Raw genomic sequence first — 23,323 nt, forward strand, 5'->3', positions numbered from 1 at the left:
GTCTCAGATTTTTGATATATGCCTCCAGTAAGAAGATATATTGATTTAACTGCTGGATGCCAAACCTCATTTCACCTTTCATCTTTGGACACCTATAAATTCATTTAGAAACAAGTTATCCAAAAACTGGGACATGATATTGTAGGAAATACTCCCTTAAATCACATATATCAAAGTCAAACCAAAAGGGGTACCCATAAAGTTTCTATTTTCATTTTTTGCTAACAATTCTCATAAACAATTGTTCTGAGAAATGACTTAAAAACTGATTTTCCCCCTTAGAACCCCTATAAATGCATCATTAATACAAAAGTTCCACTGAGAACACTCCAGGAGTGTTCTGACACCATTACTTTATCAATATAACCACAATTGATTCCGATTTCCAGTGATATTTCGAATTTTCCGCCTTCATCTCAGCCTACCCCTATTGCAGGACCTTTTTAAAATTGTCTACATTTTCAACTTCACCTCAAAAAAGATCTTCATGTAGATATCATTTTCCAGTAATACAAAATTATTCAAAACGTATAGATATACATGCTTTGCCGTTTCAACATTGAGTTTAAGAATGAATAAGACAAAAGAAACAGCTCATGAGATAGATATTTTCTTACTTTTATGAAGGAAAGGTTGGATGGTTTATTATCATTTATTCAGAGCAGCAACGTCTTACTTTTTTTGTTCTATTTTTTATTGTGTTGAATATTATCAAATATTAGCTTTAAATAATCTTTGGTAAGTAGACTAGAACAGGACCTATAATGTTCCTATCAAATTTATTTGATTTTTTTCTCTTCTGAAATATGCATGAGATGTTTGCCACTGGACATAACGCAAAACACAACTAATCTTACAACCCCCCACCAACAATATTGGTTATTATCATTTGTGATAAGTATTTTTTTTTGGCGCCTCATACAAACGATTTTAATCTTTAATCTTTAAAATAAACAGTCTCAACGATCAGAAACAGTAACAGGGAAATATGACGCAATATTTTGTTACCACGGAAAAAACATGCTAAGTTTTCATTTTTACAGAGAAAAAAAATTTGATTTTGTTTTAAACCTAATTCTGCAGTCAGAAAAAAGGAAATGGATAGACAATATGTAGAAATTATTGTAATCGTATTCATATATAACGGTATTATAGTTTTAACTCTGTTGCTATGGAAACAATTTCACGATGAAACACATATTTAAAACAATTAAAAACAAAATCAGTTAGTTTCTTAATTGTGCAAAAAAGTAGAAAAACTCAAACACATATTAAGTTTCACTGTATAAAAACATGTATACATATAAATATTTTGGCTAGTATAGTATATCGATAATGGTGTTACCACTTGATGGAAACACACAAAATTTCTCTAATATGGACACACATTTATTACATTTTTATGATCATGAAAAGTATACACGAAAAAAAATTACTCAATCTAGAAACAAATATCATTTAGAAAATTATATTAGTATTAAATTGTGCAATATTCTCCATTGAATGTGTTGCCATGGAAACAAGCAGACCATTTGCAAAAATGCTGATAAGTGCTAATTTTTACAAATTCGTTTTAATGAACTTCGATACATATAGGAATGCATGTATACAATTTTGATAACATTATGCATTTTCTTTTGTTTTTTTTAATTTTCATTTATAATATTCCAGACATTATTAGTGCTAGTGTTGCCATAGATACAACAAATTATATGCATGAACTTGAAAAACGCTTAAAAATAGACTGAATAGACAAAATTGTTTTCATTTGCTTGTGTATAATATGACTCTGATGTTTTTCTGAAATTGTTTCGCATTTCACAGTGGTATGATACTTTTACTTTCATTATTCGTCCATTACTTTTATAAAATTTGTATTTGCATTGTATCACAGATAAAACTTATTCGTTCAGTCCATGTTCATTTTGTTATAACGTTTTTGGATTGAGTTAAGTCATTTCAATTTTTATTGTATAGTGCGTATACTTTGTAGTGATATTATAATATTTTGCAGATAAAGGAGAAGTTTTGGTACCATTTAAACGTTTAATCCCGTTGTTATTGTTTGCACCTGTCCTAAGTCAGGAATCTGATGTTCAGTAGTTGTCGTTTGTTGATAAGGTGCATATTAAGTGTTTCTCGTTTCTCATTTTTATATACTACACAGCTACTTTTTCATAGGTACTATTTCTGTACTAAAAATTTTAAGAGATTTGAAATAGAAAAACATTCAAAATGCTGAAAATGTAACAGTAGTAACCAAAAATCTGTAGTGCCTAAATCTCAAGTACAAATAAAGTACTGTAAAATACAGGTACCTAAATATTACAATAGCTTTAAAGTAACAAAATAGTACTGAATGTTAAAAGTAGATTTCTAGTACAACAGATTTTTAGTACAGACATAGTACAGAAATAGTACCTATGCAAAAGTAGCTGTGTAGATTAAACCTTTGGTTTTTCCCGTTTGAATAGTTTTACATTAGTATTTTGGGGGGTCCTTTATAGCTTGCTTTTCGGTGTGAGCCAAGGCTACGTGATGAAGACCGTAGCTTGGCCTATATTGGTTTACTTTAATAAACTGTGATTTAAATGGAGAGTTGTCTCATTGGCACTCATACCACATTTTCCTATATCTAAATATATCATACAAAAAATATTTTCTTTAAGTTTTCAATTCAATGCAGTGTCAAAGAAAGATGGTTTTTACAAATCAGTCCATCAACTAGTATCCAAAAGCTGTAGGAAAGGTTAAGGATTAAAATGCAACTAGGTGCCGACAGTTTGGAATTATAGCTACTAACTCCTAAATATATATATGATATTAAGAAGATACAATTTGAAGATTGACAGTTTAAGAAAGGTCAAGCTTAAAATCGTTTGTATGAATCGCAAAAAAAAAATACTTATCACAAATGAAAAAAATCAATATTGTTGGTTGGGGATTGTAAGATTAGTTGTGTTTTGCAGTATGTCCAGTGTTAAACATCTCATGCATATTTCAGAAGAGAACAAAATCAATAAACTTGATAAGAACATTGTAGGTCCTCTTCTAGTCTACTGACCAAAGATTAATTAAAGGTAATATTTAATAATATTTAATAATATTTAATAATATTCAACACAAGAAAAAATAGAACAAAAAGACGTTGATGCTCTGAATAAATGATAATAGACCATCTAACCTTTCTTTCATAAAAGGAAAAAAATATATTATGAGCGGTTTATTTTGTCTTATCCATTCTTAAACTCAATGTTGAAACGGCAAAGCATGTATATCTATGCGTTTTGAATACTGTTGTATTATTGGAAAATGATATCTACATGAAAATCTTTTTCGAGGTGAAGTTGAAAATATAGACAATTTCAACAAGGTCCTGCAAAATGAGTAGGCTGGGATGAAGGTGGACAATTTGAAATATCACTGGAAATCGGGACCAATTGGACAAGTACAGAAATTTTAATAGGTAAACTAGGGAGCCACTAAAAGAATAAACACAATGGTTCTTTATCATACGGCGTAACCAACAAGAGCGGCTACAGTTTGCCGTCGACCCGATGGTCCCTGCTATCAATCCGACAAATTTATTGTTTACCGTTCGGGCCGGGGAGAAATTTTCAAGATTTTCCAAAAAGTTACGTTTCCCTACGAGGACCCGCGGCAAATATGTCAGCGGATTGGTATGAGTCTTACAACAAGCAGCGGGGGAAAATATACTATCTAGAAAATTTTCATATAAGGGGTCCCACTGACTACCTTAAGAGATGGCCCGCTACATTCATTCAAAAATATTTTTTTTTTACTTTGAAACAGGACTTAATGTTCATAACATATTATACATGAGACTTTTTTCCGTGACTTTTTGTCTGTGACGTGTTGTCTGTGACTTTCTGTCCTATATTCTGACCGTTATTATGACCAGAATAAAATGACTCTATTTTATTAATAGGGAATATGCTTTGCATCAAATTTATAGAAACACTTAGATTAAACCATCAAATTTATCAAACTAGAAAATAAAAACTGCTTTCCAAACATATTAGCAAACGATAAATGTATTGACTTTCGGGAATATTTAAAACTAAGACACGGCTTTGGCATACATTACCTCAAGTTTAGTCTGAAAATATGTTTACATATATTTTATTGGCAAATATTATTCTGGATCTTTATATATCAAAAAACTTGGTGAAACTGTTGTCTTACAAGGTAAAGTTTCTTTAGAAAAAGTTGTAAAAAAGGCTACGACGGTTGCCAATGGAGTTTCAATGATGGAAATATATAGAATGTGAAAATACCCCCAAACACACACTTGAGAGTTGAATATGAACCCCAATACATTACCATCCAGATCATTTTCTCCAAATAGTATCCAAAAACCATGTTGCATTATTTTTTCTATTTCTTTCCAACTAGGTTCAGTTCTTCGGTAATTCAATGAATGATATGAGACATTATAGCTCGTCATGATAACTATAAGAATAATCAAAAAGACAAACGTGTCCTTGAACTGAAAAGAGAAAGGTTATCAATGTAGTCGAATAATATTTACACTAGTATTAAAACAATTTGATATTATATCCAGTTATTCTTTTGTTTGTGTTGTATTATTATATGGTTTGTTTCTATAAACTGATACACGCATAAATAGATTGAATGTTGAATTTTGTCTATTTTTAGACACTATTTATATTTATCGTTTTTACTAGCGTTAACACTTGTAGGAAATGATATAATTTTACCTTTTTATCTGCATTATTTCATTGCTCACATTGACCCAAGTTAAGATAACATGAGTATTTTAGTCGTGTTTTGCCATGTTGCTTTTAATTTATCTCCGACGTTTGAGTTTTAACATATAATTGATATTTTCAGTCTCTCTTGATGTAGACTCTATAACAAATAAATGTTATTGTGTTGGAATCAGCCAAACATATAGAGGGTAAAGCAAAACAACCAAAACAGTACGGTGTGTTTATGACTTTCACGGTTGACAAAAAAGCAGCGCTATCGCACGGGATAAAATAATCGAATATAAATGCCCATCCCATGGTTTAAGGAAACAAACCTACGGTTGTCATGAATTATTACTTAATCTTGTTTTTTCTTTTGATTTGGGTTTTTGGAATCGTGCTGTAAGACTTGCTATTGTTCGTTGCATATTGCAAAATTGCTTCTTCAGTCAATATGTTGAATAATTCTTACCATTTTTTTAATAATAACAAGTTTTGGTCCAAGATATTCAGATATACTAAACATGTTTATTATACGAATGCTGAGTAGAATGAATGTTAAGACCAATAATATATTGGACCAGACTATATTTGAAAATATCAAACTCATTCCACTTGCGTACACAACCATCACTGCCCAATCTAGAAGATTCCATACATTACATATATATCTTTTAAATCTTTTTCTTCTAGCTGATACAAATGCCTGTTAAGAAAAAATATTAAAATAAAATCAAATCATAAATCTATGTTAAAATGAATAAAATAAAGTTAACCTAAAATAACTTTTGCCCGAACTATTAACATTTAGGTTGCAATTTAAAAAAAGTGTACGTTTCACCAATTGCCTCTCAGGAAAAACGAGCAGAGCTAGCAGCCCGAATTAACGGCCCTGTATAGGTGATGTTTTAACCTCAATTATTAAAGTTAATGGGTATATATTGCTATTTGTATATTTAAAAGTGTTATACGAATAAATGCATGTCTGCCTCATCTGTATTGAAAATATCTTAGCTTAAAATAGGAATACATTTTGTTTTCGCCAACTTTTCTATATATTTGCCAACTGTTTCTACGTTTGTCATTTAATACGTGGCGCCACCCCTTGCCCATTGAAATTTTGGCGAAAACAAATCAAAATGGTATACTTTTCTATCCCAAATTCATGTATTTAGTTTTGATGTTATATTTGTTGTTCTTGTCGGATTTTGTCTAATGCTTAGATCGTTTCTGTGTGTGTTACAATTTCATGTTGTGTCGTCATTCTCCTCTTATATTTAATGCGTTTCCTTCGCTTTTTTTAGGTTTGTGACCCGGATTTGTTTTTTTCTATCGATTTATGAGTTTTGAACATCGGTATACTAATGTTGCCTTCATTCATACTATAGTATAAAGATTATTTCAGCAATATATTTGTGGGCTATAACATTAATGGTACTAATTTTCCTGCACCAGATGCGCATTTCGACAATACATGTCTCTTCAGTGATGCTCGTGGCCAAAATATTTGAAATCCAAGGTTTATATAAAAGATGAAGAGCTATAATCCGAAAGGTCCAAAAAGTAAAGCCAAATCCGTGAAAGGTATCAGAGCTTTGCACGAGGGAGATACATTCCTTAATTTATAATAATTTATAATATTTTGTAACAGCATATTTTTAATAACACAAAAAAAAAAAACGTACGTTATCTTTTCAGAAAACTGTCATAAATTTTGCAGAATATTTTTTTACGACATTCTCTTACATTATGACGTTACAAATACGTCACTAATGCGGCAATTCGTGAACATATGTTTTAAGTCAAACAATTGGACATTTTAACATATAATTTAATCTAAAAGAGGGACGATAGATACCAGAGGGACAGTCAAAGTCATAAATCGAAAACAAATTGACAACGCCATGGCTAAAAATGAAAAAGACAAACAGACAAACAATAGCACACATGACACAACATAGAAAACCAAAGAATAAGCAACACGAACCCCACAAAAACAAGGGGTGATCTCAGGTGCTCCGGTATGGTAGCAGATCCTGCTCCATATGTGGCACCGGTCGTGTTGCTTATGTGATAACAAATCCGGTAAATAGTCTAATTCGGTAGGTCACATTCATGAAAGGGAAGGGGATTGTAGTTACGACGTAAGAAACATATCCGATATCATTTGTGAAACGGTTATTCTGTAACGGTCAACCAACTCGTGATGCCATCCGTAAAATTTACGAAGTGATGATTTCAACTTCAACATTTGGAACTCTTGATTTAATAGCTTCCTTGTGATAGGAAATGGAAGCTCGGGAATATCGTATCAATTTGGAAATATATACACCGTATGCAAGTGCTGCTGGAATGTTGCTACTTAGAAATGGAAAGTTCACAATTGGAAAGCTGAAATCATCTCTTTTGTCGTAAACTGTTGTTTTCAATCGACCTTCATTGTCAATTTCTAGATGTTATTCAAGATATTTTGCTGATTTAAATGTATCCTATATATCTAGTTCAATGGGATAAATGCGTTCAACAAAGTCACCAGTTTTTGAATTAATTAGTGAAAGAATATCATCTTTATAGCGGAACGTAGAGTTAAAGGATAGTGCTTACTTCTTATCTTACTTCCTAAGAAGTTTCTGTAACTTTCTCTACATTGTAGGATCAAATATTTTCAGATTTTTTGGGCCAATCTAATTAGATAGTTAACTAACTCCTTTGAAAAGGTAAATGTAACTTACAACCAAATATTACTTCTAACATTTTGATCTTCGGTTTATTTTAGGCAATGTCTATTTAAACAACAGAAGAAATTATATGCACATTCAGAAAATAAACTGATAACGCCATGGCTAAAGATGACAAAAAGACAAACAGACAAACAGACTAATAATAGTGCACAAGAAACAACATAGAAAACTAAAGACTGAGCAACAGGAATCCCACCAAAAACCAATTTGCAGTTCATTTTATTGTATTTCAAAAAACTGTCATCACTATTTCACGTTAAAACAAGCGAGTATCTAATGCCAATGTCTACTCAACGCAGTGAGGAGGAATGACACTGAATGACACGGCTTTGTTTGAGAGTGGGATATTGGGGGGGGGGGGGGGGGGGGGGAGAGGGGGGCAAATTTTTTTCTCTGAAATACAGGGGATAATATAGGTAAAACTAAGGGGGAACATTATAAATAAATCTCCAACCTCTCATTTACAATATGGATAACTTTATATAAAAGGTGTATATAGTTCTTTTTGATAGCTGCAGAAATAATAATATTGTTCCCTTTTCAACTAGACCAAATCTAATATGTCCACTTAAATTGTTTGAATCAATTAGGATCCAAGTTTGTTTTACAAGTTATTTCTTCCCTATTCTAACAATGTGAAGCCATATATAGAAATACGTATTGAATATATATATATATATATATACAAAAGTTCTAATTATACGTTGTCCACATCGGACTATATGTTAGACTCAGATCGACGTATGAACTCTTATCGACGTCTGTTCCTCAAATCGACATCCCAATCTGACGTCACGATCTCGAATAAGTGACAAATATTTAATCGCCTAATCGACACCCAACGTGACGTAACAAATTATGAAAGCAAAGTCTCTTCGATAAAGATATTCTCATCACGATGTCCAATTTCATTGATACATTTATTTTTGAAGTGATCTGTATTTATACTAGAAACTGCATCGTTTTATTTGTTTGTAAAGTAGGTTACCGAAACTATAACTTTTTTTTATATTTCTTTCAAAATAAAAGAACAGAGATAAAACTAGATGTGTAAAAGCGATACGAATGACCCCGTCTCAAAAAGTTGAAAAATCTGCAATTGCAATAACAAATGTGGACACACACATGACGGAAGTCTCACATTTCAAAAATCAGCTCAAAATCTGGAGGCGTATAGAAAAATGTCCGTATAACTGTGATTTCTAACAATTTTCAAAGTTGTAAACCCTTGATTTTGGCAAAAATTAGCTGAGCGGAACGAAAATTAAACTTGATCTGTAACTCATCATGGTTAGCTCGCATACCAAAAAATCAGCCAAATATCTGAAAGAATTGAACAAAATGTCCATATAACTGTCAAAAAATTATCAAAGTCTATAGCCCGTAATTTTGGCAAAAACTTGGCCGAGTGGAACAAAACTTAAATTTGATCTGTAACTCATCTTGGTTAACTAACATGCCAAACATCATCGCAATATCTGAAAGCATTTAGAAAAAACAACTCCATATAATGGTTTGTTGCGGAATGACGAAAGTACGGACAAGGGTAAAACTATATGGTACCGACAACTTAGTTGCGGGGCCATTTAAATATAGCAATACGACAATCACCAACATCATATTGATATTACATGTTCATGCATATAAATATATATATTTATGTGAAAGAAACTAATATCACCGACCTACGATATCATTTCAATTTCTTTTTCATATACATAGATAAAATGTCGGTATACATTGTACGACAATGTGACAAGAACCACACTATAAGATTATCAAAAGATATTAGAGTAGAGGGAAGTTTACAGACCATCATTTAACCAGCATCAATGATGCAAAACGATGCTTTATAACGGCAAAGAATATTAATATATTTCTGAAAAGAATAATGATTAGGATAAAACATTAACTTCTCAGATCAGTGAGTATATGAGCAATTGTTATCAATCATATGACACCACACATTTGATAGAAACATTATGTAAATAACGTTATTGTTTTACCATTCCTTTTAACACCGAGAGCTAAATGTGACGTTTTAGTCCAAACAGACTTAACATCGGATAGAAACTATCAAATAAAAGCATAATCCCTCACTCTGTTTAAAACAAAGTGAAAAAATCATTTGAACTATATTTTAATACCTGCTTTATTTCGTTGAGCCCTAAGCTGATCATCCATCCAGCAATTGCGTAGTGTGTCTTATAGATTATTTCAATACCCTCATAGAACAGCAACATGTATGCATATATTAGCAGAAAAGCCAAGTATCCAAGCTAAAATAGTAACAGAATATATTTAACTAATACTATAAATGATAAGCACCTTTATTTGATATAAATGTACATCTAATTTTATCTTTCCTGGTTACATAAGATATAATAATGATCACATTTAAAGCATAAGATGTTGTAAATGATTCACTGATGGTAGAGTTGCGTCCCCGAGGGTCCCCAAGGGTCCCCGATGGTATCACCAGCCAAATAGTTAGCTCTTCAGTGTTGACAAAAATATCAATTATATGGTCAGTTTGTTTTTAAATTTCCTGTTTACAAAAGTATGAATTATAAATACTAAGATTTTATTCTTATCCTAGGCAAAGTTTACCTTCGCCATTTTGGCACAACTTTTGGGAATTTTGGATCCACACTGCTCTTCAATGTTGTACGTGTTTGGCTTTATAACTATTTTGACCCGAGCGTTACTGATTAGTCTTATGTAGACGAAACGCGCGTCTGGCGTATTAAATTGTTAGTCTGGTACCTTTGGAATGTTCTATAGCTTTTTACACCACTGTGTCGTTTCGTCCCCAAAGGGTATCACAAGCCAAGTAGTCAGCACTTCGGTGTTGACATGAATATCAATAATATGTTGGGTTTTTTTATTTCCTGTTTACAAAAGTATGAATTTTTCGAAATAGTACGGATTTATTTTATCCAAAGCTTAGGTTACCTTACCCGTACTTGACACAAATTTTTGGTAGTTATATTCAACACTGAAAAAATGATATGATAAAATATGCAAATACTGCTGTAAAAAATCTTATATGCAAGTTTTATATATCTTATATGATTTTTAGCTGAAACAATATTTCTTCTTCTAAATTTACATTATTTATTTAGCATTGCCTAGGTCACACATTTACGGATTAAACTGCCGGATCCACTACGGATTTAATCTAGTTTGGTATGCAACGATACGTGTCGTGACGTATGTACTGCCGATAAACAACGGTTGGCTACGGTATAAGTAAGGGTTAGTACGAATGAGAATGGTCTGAAACGGAATAGTAAGAACCGTCACATTTCTATACTTTACTTGTTATTCATCATTTCTATATGGCTGTAAATCGTAGATTATTTTTCGTTGTTGTTAAAAAAAAATATGTATCTGTCTGTCTGTACTATGCGCGGTGTTATTCGTAATCCTCGGACCACCGACATGTAGTAGTTCTTGAAACATATTTAGCACTATTCTTTCAAAGTTCTTCAATGTAGTTGAATTTTCCGCATACAATTCAGTCATGAGGGACTCAAACTGGCCATGAATACTGAAGTCAATCCCTAGTCCACTAACTTCTCTGCCTCCTGTCACCTCTACGTCTATCATTAAGTATCTAGACCCTGTCCTGTCATTTTGTGCCGTATCAATATCCAATTCCAGCCAATTATATTAATTGCCAGCAGCAGTTGTAGACTATTCATGATGGATAATCATTATGTATACCGCAACGTCAAGACACAGAATACGTAGGGCCCTATAAGTATGGAGTATTTATACAAAGCCTTATGTCAGTTTGTCGTCGTACTGTGGATTCATTATAATTCGTCGGATACCCATATGCGTGTAATTCGTCGGTTTTGCGGGTACAGGTGAATCACGAATTTTTAAAAATGTTAAACGAAAAACAAATACCCATAAAGTTGTATCCACACTTTGGCAGAACCACGAAATTAAATATTCATGAAAATGCAAGGTTTTCGCAATCAACGAAAATTAGTACCAACAAAAGTAAAAGAATCCACAGTATTCTATATTTTATCGTGTTGTAACGAAGTACACCGTAATAGACTTTCAGAACCCTGGCTAATACATAGCTATCCGTATTGGAACGTTATAAAATCGTGTCGTTCCTTGACACGTTCGTAAAAATCGTATTGTATCCTTGCCAGTACGTGTTGTAACCGTGCTGGTTCTCGGTTCTCCGAAACAAGCCGTAGAAATCATTCTAGCCTACAAATGAGTACGGTTTAATACGGTTTTGATAAGGACTAAAACGGATCAGTACGGTTTGATACGATTTAGTAAGGAGTTACTACGGTCGTTTGATCCGTGATCAAATTGTGAACACGTTCAAACATTGTCAAGGATATACGAGTACTACTACGTATGACTACGGCAACAATACGGATGTCTACGGACTAATACAGATTGCCACCAATGATGCCGGATCGTATCCGTAGCTAATCCGGCGTCAAATCCGTGAATGTGTGACCTAGACTTTTTATTTCTGCAATTACTATTTACGCACAACTTGTATTCAGTAGATGATCATATATCATGTAGCATATCTATATTCATTGGAAACAAATGTGTCTTACCATCTGAATGAAGGCTTTCATAAATGGAAGATTGTATTTCTGGTATAACCTATAACAAACAAACTACTATATATGATATATTTCTTTATTCAAACATCTGTTGATCTTGTCAGCTTAAAAAAGTTTCAAAAATGAAAAAAATTAAACTTATAAGTTAACATCTAAACACTACACAGTGAACTGAGATATGCTAAACTACAATATGTCAACAAAAAAAGGACACTTGCAATTGACGGCATGTATGTAGTATATTGCGTATACATATATGGTGCCTGCCGGACAACTTAAGTGAGTTGTTCACCTTTTTAATTGACAAGTTAAATCAAAATAGAATAAGATAGCGAATTGTGGTAATCACTGTACATCGATTTTACAGATATCGTTAATAGCATTAACATTACTGAAGTAGATTCGTAATCTGGAAACTTCTGTCACTTCAATGATGCTCATAGTGAATTTGTTTATTTAACCAAATCCCAGAAAAAAACATTTACGAACTAATTGAGGCTAAAAAGATCAAACATTTAGAGAGATCGGGACCTTAAAATACGTCATCATAAAAATCTTTACATTTATTGAATTCTTTTGGTAACAGTGATGCATGTTATACATGTACGTACCATTTAAGAGGAGGAGCTGTTACGTTGATCATCAATATTGGCATAACAGGTAAGTGTATAAGGGCTAACAGGATAAACAATACAACCTATTTAAAGATAATTAATTACAGTACATGCTTATTTATTGCAAAAGATATATTGGTGTTTTTTCATTTAATTGTACTATAGTCCTATCTTGCTATATTGTCATTTTAGTGTTATATTAAACATTGCATTTAAGTGGGAGGTTTGGTAAACCACAAGACCAGGTTCAACCCATCATGTTTTTCTTAAAATGTTCTGTACCAAGTTAGGAAAATGGCAATTGTCATCTTATAGTTCGTTTCTGTGTGTGTTGCATTTTCGTTTGGGTTTTGTTGCACTTGAGTGTTTCTGTTGTTTCGTTGTTATTCTCAGTGAAGTGTAACTGTGCACGATTACAAGCCTCACTTTCAATTTTGCTACCGGAGAGGACGCATCGCCTTCTTCAAAGGTATATTATTCTATTACTTTTGATCGGAACATGATGTGTTCCCTTTTTTTAGGACTTGATTAGTCCCCGTTTATGATTTGATTTTCTAAAGGCTTTAATGAAGTCATAGTTATATTTAGCCTGATTGGCACTTGATATTGTAATTTATTTTTGGTTGTCACTTGAGGTCATATTTATTTAAAATGTTGGGTTTTATTTTTGAATACCGTGATATTTTTTACTAGTTACTATTTACAATATTATCTCTTTAATAAAGTTGGGATTAATATGTTCCTTAGAGTACGCTTTTCTAATTTTCTTGTGACTATATTGCTATCCCTTTTGTTTCAGATGCCACCTACCATGACCTTAAAAGGAGGTATGATTTGAAATCGGATAATAATATGGGTCTGAAGCTCCTTAAAAAGTTTAATGATATTAGAATTCCCCCAGGTCAGAGCCAGGGAGAGTAAAATATTCTGTTCGTACAGAGGACTTAACAGACAATGACTGCAAACGTTATTTCACGAGTATTACGGGGGGAGGGGGGATGAAGCGCATATACTAGAGCTTGCGGCTGGACCTGTTAACGGGGATAACTTGAAAAAAAACTCCTACATGTAACGGTTATCCTGGCTAATAAGATAGGGCAACCGGCGGGGGAGGACCTGCGTATGTAGAAAACGAGATCAATATATATATATTTTATCTAGAGTTTAGTGGAAACCTTATTCGATAGTACGAGCGTCACCGGTTAATGACCTCCATTATCCGCTGATAATTTGCTTACACGTGAAGTCGCATCCCCTTTAGATTTATCTGTTGTTTTCGTTTCACAGTAATGTACGTGTTCATTAAATAAAACATTTTTAATTTCAATATTTTTAAGGTTACATTCCCGGTTTTGTTTTTCCTGTTTTAGCATTAATGAGTTTTCCCCCTAGGTTTATTATGATAAAGCACGCTTAATATTAATATATTTCTAAATGAAAATGATAGTAATTACAGTTTTAATGGGACATTAGATACAGATTATAATTGATTGTAAGATTCGGGAGATGATGACCCTCCTCCTAAGAAGAAAAAGAAGAATCATCATATTGTGCAAAGAGTAGCAGATTTAGAAAAGTCAAAGGAGAATAACGTTAAATAGTTTAAAGACAAGGTAAAGAGTTTAGCTTTATAGGCAAACCCCAGCGAGCCTCTAGTTCTCCTTAATCTTGACGAGTTGGCAAATAAGTCCAAAAGACAAAACGACGAAGATGCAGAAACATTCGATGAATCAGCACGCAAATATATCAGCGTTCGATAAATCTTTCAACTCTTACCTTGAATGTTCAAGGAGGAAAGCTTCTGATTAAGTGGGAAAAGCAATGGTAAAATGTCCGAAATGTTCTACAATTCGACTGATCACGTTGTGAAGGATTGTTAGCAGATGAAAAACGCTAATGGGAAATAATTGTATTGATTTTTGTATCTAGTTTGTAAAATTTTGTGTATCTAGCTTTTTAATTAATTAGTGCTTTAAATCATATTCTGTAGTTTTTTAAGATAAGCATATTTTTGCATAATTTTTGCCTATGTATTTTATATATTTTTATTTTCAAGCCAGCAACTCTGTCCGTGAACACTGATTCCCTAGTGAATCCTAAATAATGTGGACTGCAGCTGCTAAGCTTGTCCCTTTCCTTTTACCTAAGTTGGTTGCCTCCATTATATCTGTATACCTTGCACATGTTGCATTTTGGTATAGAAATCTATTCTGTATTCCAGAATGTAAATACACAGAATTCGGGTTTTCCGCACCTTTCTACTCCGGAATGGGAGAAAAAGGTTCAGTTTGATTCTCGTAGTGTATTGCATCATTTTAGGAAGCACCCAACATGGGTAACGCTGTAGGGGGAGAAGCCAGCAAATGCAGTTCACCATATTACAATTGATATTTTGAAGTCAGATATACATCATGATCTAAAAATAATTCATATTTGAGATCCTGACAGTTTTGTATCTGGTGGAATTAATTAAAATAACGATGAATGGTTAAAACATTTCGACGACAATCTTCCGATACAAATACAAGGTTGGGTAACCAATGGTGTAGACGTAAACGACTCCTTTAAATCTTGTAAAGCTACATGTAATTTTAAAAGGAAAGATACCACCAAAAGCTTATTTTCATAACTCTTCTTCATGCCTATTATTTATACCTTTTATTGAGAAAGCGATAACGAAGATGTTACAATCAGGTTCGATATGACTTTGGGGAAAGCTGGAAGAATGTGTGTTGCCTCGTATAATAATTCCTTAGACAATAGAGCCAAGTAAAACTCGACTCTGTCACAATGAACGCTTTCTTAACCTCAAACATGTCAAAGTTAATCCGTTTCAATTAAAAAAATATAAAACATGTACCCCGAATGGTTCGGAAAGAGTCGAGATGATAGCGTTGGATGAAAAATCAGGCTACGATCATGTAAAGATTACTAGGAAATCCTAACCTTTTTGCGGTTTTCAGTTTAGTGGCTGTTTTTTATTCATTTCTTCTTTTCGGTTGGAAAGCTTCCGCTTTCATTTATTAATCAATTGGTATGCTTGTAACGTCATTCCTCAGGAAGCTTGATATCTTGACTTTACAATACATTGGTGATCGGCTATTAATTGCATCTGTAAAGCCTCACCTTCCCCATGGAAATATAAACACCATCAGTTATGCTTTAGTGGAATTACTTACTAGACTAGGTTACACACTATCTATGTAACAAAAAGTAGATTTAACCATTCCCAGACTATAACTTTTTATGTTTCTTTATTGACTCAGAACAAAAATGTTTTATTTGCCGTCAGATAAGAAACTATCATTTATTGCATTGCGAGAGCTTATCTTGAAATCTGAGAAGGTCAGCGTGAGGACTTTGCAACGGTTTGAAGGTAAATGTCTGTCAATGAACTTAGCTATACCAGCAGCACATTTTTTTTTACAGAGAGGTCAACGCAACTATTTCAAGCGGCAATAAAAGTTCACGTGATGTAAACATTGATGGTGACCTGAAGAGGGAGATAGAACACTGGAAGGTTTTAGATAATTGGAAGGGCGTAACACCTTGGAGACTCAAATCACACAAGCAACTGACTATTGCAACATATGCTTCATTATAAAAATATGGGGTTTCAGTTACTACGGGGAAAATCAGGGTTTACAGCCTTGGGAATTTTGGGAAAATGAAGACGAGCGTCCTTTTCGCCCGAAAGAGGCAGATGCCATTACCAAAGCAATGGAGTCTTCATGTGTCCCCGTGTGCTACAGACCTTCTAAAATTCAAACTGACCACACGCACGATACACGCACGATGAGCGATGAGCGTTACACGGAGGATTAACGCAAAATGAATGATGAATGATGAACGCACGATACACACACGATGCACGATGAATGATAAATACACGATACACGCACGCACGATACACGCACGTTGAATGATTCATTGACGACTGAACAACGAACGCTTTTTACACGATTCTCAAAGCTATTTTATTTAGAATAGTATTTAAAATTGATATGCATTTTCATTAAAGGCAATACTTGTAGCTGTTTTGCCGATACCACCATAATAGATAATATGCTATTTTGCCAGCTCAGATTCAAATAACTTAATTAAAGTCGGCTATTTTATAGGCACCGGAAATATTTTTGAACTTGGACAGAAGCTCATAACAATCAAAATATAGTGTCTTGATTTTGTTCAGCCTCACCCTGAGAGTTCAAGTTTACGGCAAACGAAGGCGAGACATTGTGTTCCACGAAACTCTTACTAATTTTATTTCATACAGTTAAAAATCGAGATTTTATTTGTATGCATACAATGTCCGACGCATTATATCTACAGAGAGTGACTGGTTCTAGAAATTATTTTAACTAACATGTTTGATATAATTGATTGCAATAAATGAATGATCTATGTATTTTTACATGTTATATATTTTTTTCACTTTGACGGATACATTTTATAAACGATTATATATGTATATATCTAAAAAATATTGTAAGCGGTTTTCGTTTTCACTACAAGCATAGCAGAAATTATTTGATTCTTTTATGTTAACATTCACTGCAAATTTTTGTAGTTATGTACATGTATACTTATCAACAGGACATATTAGGTTATAATTTCACCAATAAATGAGTAGTTGAACAATCTTTAGAAAGTGTCGGTTTTTCCTTGATATTGCCGAAAATCAGTGATCCGACTGACACAAGCGAACTGACATAACACCTGATTAAACAATCATAATTTCTTTTTTTAAGTTACAAAGTTACTTATATTATCCATTGTTATCAGAATCGTATGTGTTAATTGAGAGCAAAAGATATTATTTTGTCAGAAAAATTTGACTCGTACAAATTAATTAGAACTACCTAAGAAAATGACATTTACTAAATAATTAGAAAATTTAAACATTTGTAATACCAAATACTTCATTATATACTTCTGAAAAGACTTTTCGTCCTGAATATGCATGAAATGTTTGCCACTGGACGTTTAAACAACCACTGAATAATCAATTAATCAAATTTTGATTTCAATAAAAATGACGTCAACAATATAAGACACAATTGGTGACTGTTGTTTGTTTGTACAGTAAACATACTGGATGTGTTTATATTCCTTTCCAATTTCAAGTATGTAAGAAAATTCATACATATTTTCAAACATCTTAGCTGACACTTCAAATTTCTAGGAGGTGAGATTCACGAGGTTTTACCTAAAACTCTTTGGGAAAATGCAATTTTTAATTCCAATTTGAAACCTAACGGTAATAGATATCCTAACGTTTTTTTTTAAATGCATGTCTAATTTGATAAGGAGATTTGAAAAATCTATCTCAATAGTAGTTGAAATTATTCAGTGCAATCATTTTGTGTCCGTCGTTGTCTTTCATACATATCAATGAATTGGTGTATCCACTGTTTGCTGTTCGTAATCTGTTGTTTATGGCAGTCAGGTGTCACAGTGGAAAAATGGACAAAAAAATGATTTGAAACTTTTCAGACATTTTGTAAAAGATTTTGTAAAATCACTGTTTTGTTATAATTGCAATATTTCACTAAGGGATTTTGTTATTTTTGTTTTTGTCCATTTTTCCACTGTGACAACATGCCTCTTCTCCCACTGAAGCACGACCCCGTGCTTCGGATTGATTTAACGAAAATGTCACAAATAGATTCTGGGTGTATCTGTGACTGGGAAATGTGTTGACCTGGAACCACACACACACAATAAACAGTACGACAAGTCTGCACGGACTTCTAACTCTGGGACAAGCTCTTGTAACGAAAGACGACTCTGGTTAGCGCGAGGTATAATTTAATAAGTTCAGCATGGAATACAATTGAACAGAGTTGGAACTGCTCAGTGTAATACTAAATCCAATCTGCCGCATTAAAAAACAACATAGTTTATATAACAAACCAAAAACTACTTGAATAGACTTGACAAATATTTCTCTAAATGAGTGGGAAAATTCAATTAAGGGATAACAGAAAAATCAACACATAGATAATAATTAACAATAGAACAAACAGACGTATTTATGGAATTAAAGGTTTGGCTGGTCATATACGAATAATACATCATTTTGAAGTAAAATGTCGCTAATTGAAAAACAAATTAAAACATGAAATTAGATTAGCTTAATCTTCTAAAATTGACTTAAATCTTGCACAATAAAAAATGACAAAATCCCTTAGTGAAATATTGCAATTATAACAAAACAGTGATTTTACAAAATCTTTTACAAAATGTCCGAAAAGTCTCAAATCATTTTTTTTGTGTCCATTTTTCCACTGTGACAACAAGGCCTCGCGATTGATTCCAAAATTTAAGCTCCCACTTAGGTAAATTAATGATCATTTATAGGGGAGGGGCTATTTTTCTAGATGCAAACATTATTTTCTTTCCTGAAAAAAAAACCAGCTTCACAATTTTCTATATGTTTTCATTAAATCATAAACCGATTCATATTAAATGATTTTTTTTAAATTTAAAAACATATTTTTGTGGTAAATATATCTAAATGTCTGGGTAATTTTCCTCTCTAAATAATTTTTTTTTCATTTTTTAAGGTAATAGTGTTATCAGTTATGTAATTTGACACGTGTCTTATAGTTCAGTGATTTTTGGAAAAATTAACGAAAACCGGCACCAGGCATTGTTCAATTATTATCAATGATCTTTTATTGATTAAATTTGAATATATGCATTAAATATCAATCTCAATCTAGATAGGAAATTTGTTTACACTGCACATCACTCTTTTAGTCCTAAGTAGCATATTATAACATATTAGTGCATTTATGAGTCCTTAGCCGTGTTTAGACGCACCATTTTCTGCTCTTTGGTTGGATTGTTGTCTCTTTGACACATTCTCCATTTCAATCCTCCATTTTATTCAATTAGTTGTGATTCTCTTTATCTCTCTGTTTTATGTTTTTGCAGACAAAAACGATTCGCAGAATTAATCTAAAATAGCAGACATTATTTCTCTTTCTTTTAAAAACTTTTAGCATTTTAACATTTTTTCGAGATTTAACCATTAGCTTAAGAGCATATTTCCCTTCTTTTTAGAAATTTGGCTTGATACCGTATGTAGATTTTTGTTCCAACTATTATGAAGAAATTAACGACTTTTTTTAACTAGATAAATATTCAACCATCTTCGCTAGCCAAGGGGTACGATCCACTCCCGTTCTCTGAACGATCCACTCCCGTTCTCTGAACGATCCACCCCCGTTCTCTTCAGAGAACGGGAGTAGATCGTAACCCTTGGCTAGCGAAGATGATATTCAACAAAAATACCGTTTTTTCTGAAATCAATTTCTTTTAACAAAAATGAATTATTAACAAAGAATTGTTACACAAATGTAGGAAGAACCCAATTTTGTAACGAAGATATTCCTTATCTCTTTACCGAAATCTGCATATCTTTATATTTTGAAACATAAAATGTTAAGGTTGTCTGCTCAAAGGACAGAAATGTCCAAGAAACCGAAATATTAATAAGTAAATGTCGAATAATTCAAACGCATTTGTCTTTTAAATTCAGCACATGAAGATATAATTTTTAGCACATATACACATGTACAAATTGATTTTGTAAAAAAAATCACTGTCGGTCTAAAACTGTATCGCATGCCCATAAATGCCCTAAAGCTTTAAATGTCAGATCATGAGGGTCTGAATGGGGATTCAGTATTTCTGTATTCTATATTTTTAGGCAATTTGTTTTATAATTCGTTTTACCTTTTGCCGATCAGTCTTTATTCCATATATTCTAGTACCTCATCATTTTCTTTTCTATTTGTCTGGTTATTTTTTGTATTCTTTATTTTTTTGTCTATAATTTCATTCTATAAACCCCCATTCACACCCTCATGTATAATGGAAGACGATAAACATTTTAGTATACATACCACCCGTTGTCACTTTCACCTGACATACAAATCACATATTGTTATTACGGCCCGTTATTTCCACCTGGACACAGGACTTATATAATATATATATTACGTAATAATAACGGATATAGTAAATTCAGTAGAATATATCATTTATCAACGCACTGACTTCTTAAATGTATTTTGAACTGACAATTGTAAACAGTATTTTTAGTTATTTTAAAACTAAGAATGAAAATCGGGAATGTGTCAAAGAGACAACAACCCGAAAAGAACAATTGACAGCCGAAGGCCACCAGTTATATTTGCTAATGTTTTTGTTTCGAATAAGGCAAAAGCCATTGTATTTTCAGAAAATCTCTAAACGGGTAATGAGAGTTAAACGACCTTGACTTGCTAACAGCCCTAGCACTGTCTCTAAACATTGTCGAATTTAAGAGCCTAGTATATCAATTAAGGGATATGCTACCTAGCTTTTAGAGTTTACAAAAATATACATTTCAGAACCAAATTTTGGCTTCTTTATATTTATACCAAAATTGAGTGTAAGGCAGTATTTTGTCGAAGAGAACTATTACCCAAAGTGCAACATGCGAGAAGAAGTTTCATTTCCCTTATTGTTTTTAGTGATGTGACTAATCTTTCGAGGTTACGTCACGGAAATATATTTTAAATGAAAAGGTGCAACTGGGTGCATCCCTAAAAAACAAATTAAAAAAAATGCTTTATATACTGACATTGAAACAAATATACTGCTCATGATAATTACACATATGTAGACTTTAATTAAGATATCCCGCGTTTTATTAACCATCGCACTCCATTGCGCCAAAGTCGTCAGCTTGAGTTGTTCGTGGAGCGTTTTCACAAATTCTGGTTTTAATACTTTGTTGTTTCCAGTTAATCGCCATTTTGAATACGTGTTTTAAATATTTGCAAATGATACTTGTCCACACATGAACATGTTGAAGCTGGTTACGAGGTTTCAATACATATTCGTACAATCGTTCTTAAAGTTTTTGAAAATACGTGTTGAAGTTTTGATAACAAGAAAAAAAAATGTGGTATGATTGGGGATGAGACAACTCATCGCCAGAAATAAAATGACACAGAAGTTTTCAACATAAGTCACCCCACGGCCTTCAACAGTTAGTAATGAACACACCACAGTAATTATTTCATAAATTATCTCAAACAATATGTTAAACAGACAATTTGTTAAAAAAAAATAATAAGGAAATAAATCAATAGAATATTCTTGTTGATACTATCTTTTGATTGAAAAAAGCTTCTGTCCAAGTTTGATAAAAACCCGGGACAGTTTATGAATCTAATAAGTGTTTTAAAATTTCTTGATACTATCTTATGATTATTAACAATAAAATTGAGAATGGAAATGGGGAATGTGTCAAAGAGACAACAACCCGCCCAAATAAAAAACAACAGCAGAGGGTCACCAACAGGTCTTCAATGTAGCGAGAAATTCCCGCACCCGGAGGCGTCCTTCAGCTGGCCCCTAAACAAATATATACTAGTCCAGTAATAATGAACGCCATACTAATTTCCAAATTGTACACAAGAAACTAAAATTAAAATAATACAAGACTAACAAAGGCCAGAGGCTCCTGACTTGGGACAGGCGCAAAAATGCGGCGGGGTTCAACATGTTTGTGAGATCTCAACTCCCCCCTATACCTCTAACCAATGTAGTAAAGTAAACGCATAACAAGACGCACATTAAAATTCAGTTCAAGAGAAATCCGAGTCTGATGTCAGAAGATGTAACCAAAGAAAATAAACAAAATGACAATAATACATAAATAACAACAGACTACTAGCAGTTAACTGACATGCCAGCTCCAGACTTCAACTTAACTGACTGAAAGATTATGATTTCATCATATGAACATCAGGCACAATCCTTCCCGTTAGGGGTTTAGTATCATACCATCATAACATATATGAGAAGAACATAACCCGTGTCATGCCAACAACTGTTTTTAGAATAAATGTGTTTAGTTCCGATGCAAAGACCTTATCAGTGACTCAATATTAACGCCAAAATATGCAATCTTTAATGACTTGACAACAGTATCGTAATTATATCCCTTCTTAATAAGTCTATTCAAAGGTTTTGTAAGTTTCTGAGGTGAATACTGACACCTTTGTGCTTTATAAAGAATATTACCATAAAAAATTGGATGTGAAATACCTGAACGTATTAAAAGTCTGCATGTTGAGCTATATTTACGAATAATGTCTTTATACCGATGATGAAATTTAGTAAATGTTTTGACTAGTTTGTGATATCGAAAACCCTGGTGTAATAATTTTTCAGTAATACATAAATTTCTCTCGTTAAAATCTAAAACATTGTTACATACACGAGCGAATCGTACAAGTTGAGATATATAAACACCGTAAGATGGTGACAAGGGAACGTCACCATCTAAAAACGGATAATTAACGATAGGAAATAAAAAATCATCCCTTTTATCATAAATTTTAGTATTCAGCTTTCCATTAGTGATATAGATATCAAGATCGAGAAAGGGCAGTGGTCATTGTTAGTATTAGCTTTATTTAAAGCTTCTGTCCAAGTTTAATAGAAATCCAGGATAGTTTAAGAAACGGCCATTAAAATTTCAAAGACGCCGACGGAATGTAGAATCGCTTAGTCTCGCTTTTTCGACTAAAGTCGAAGACTCGACAAAAACATAC

General features: G+C 32.8%; 1 protein-coding gene across 2 annotated transcripts in view; it reads right to left on the minus strand.

Moving 5' to 3' along the window:
* The window catches only part of LOC139527996 (uncharacterized), a 289,349-nt gene that overhangs the window by 175,261 nt on the left and 90,765 nt on the right, over positions 1–23,323 (minus strand). Inside the window, exons 24-28 of one of the 2 annotated variants that reach the window (XM_071323756.1) lie at positions 12,699–12,784; positions 12,079–12,127; positions 9,622–9,753; positions 5,206–5,439; positions 4,345–4,510 (exon numbers count right to left, since the gene is read on the minus strand). The exons of the other annotated variant lie outside the window; for it this stretch is intronic. Coding sequence (XP_071179857.1) covers positions 4,345–4,510; positions 5,206–5,439; positions 9,622–9,753; positions 12,079–12,127; positions 12,699–12,784 — 667 coding nt within the window. The remainder of the gene's footprint in view (positions 1–4,344; positions 4,511–5,205; positions 5,440–9,621; positions 9,754–12,078; positions 12,128–12,698; positions 12,785–23,323) is intronic. 2 annotated transcript variants of the gene reach the window in all.

This window comes from Mytilus edulis, chromosome 6 (assembly GCF_963676685.1).
Source record: "Mytilus edulis chromosome 6, xbMytEdul2.2, whole genome shotgun sequence".
NCBI classification, from domain to species: domain Eukaryota; kingdom Metazoa; phylum Mollusca; class Bivalvia; order Mytilida; family Mytilidae; genus Mytilus; species Mytilus edulis.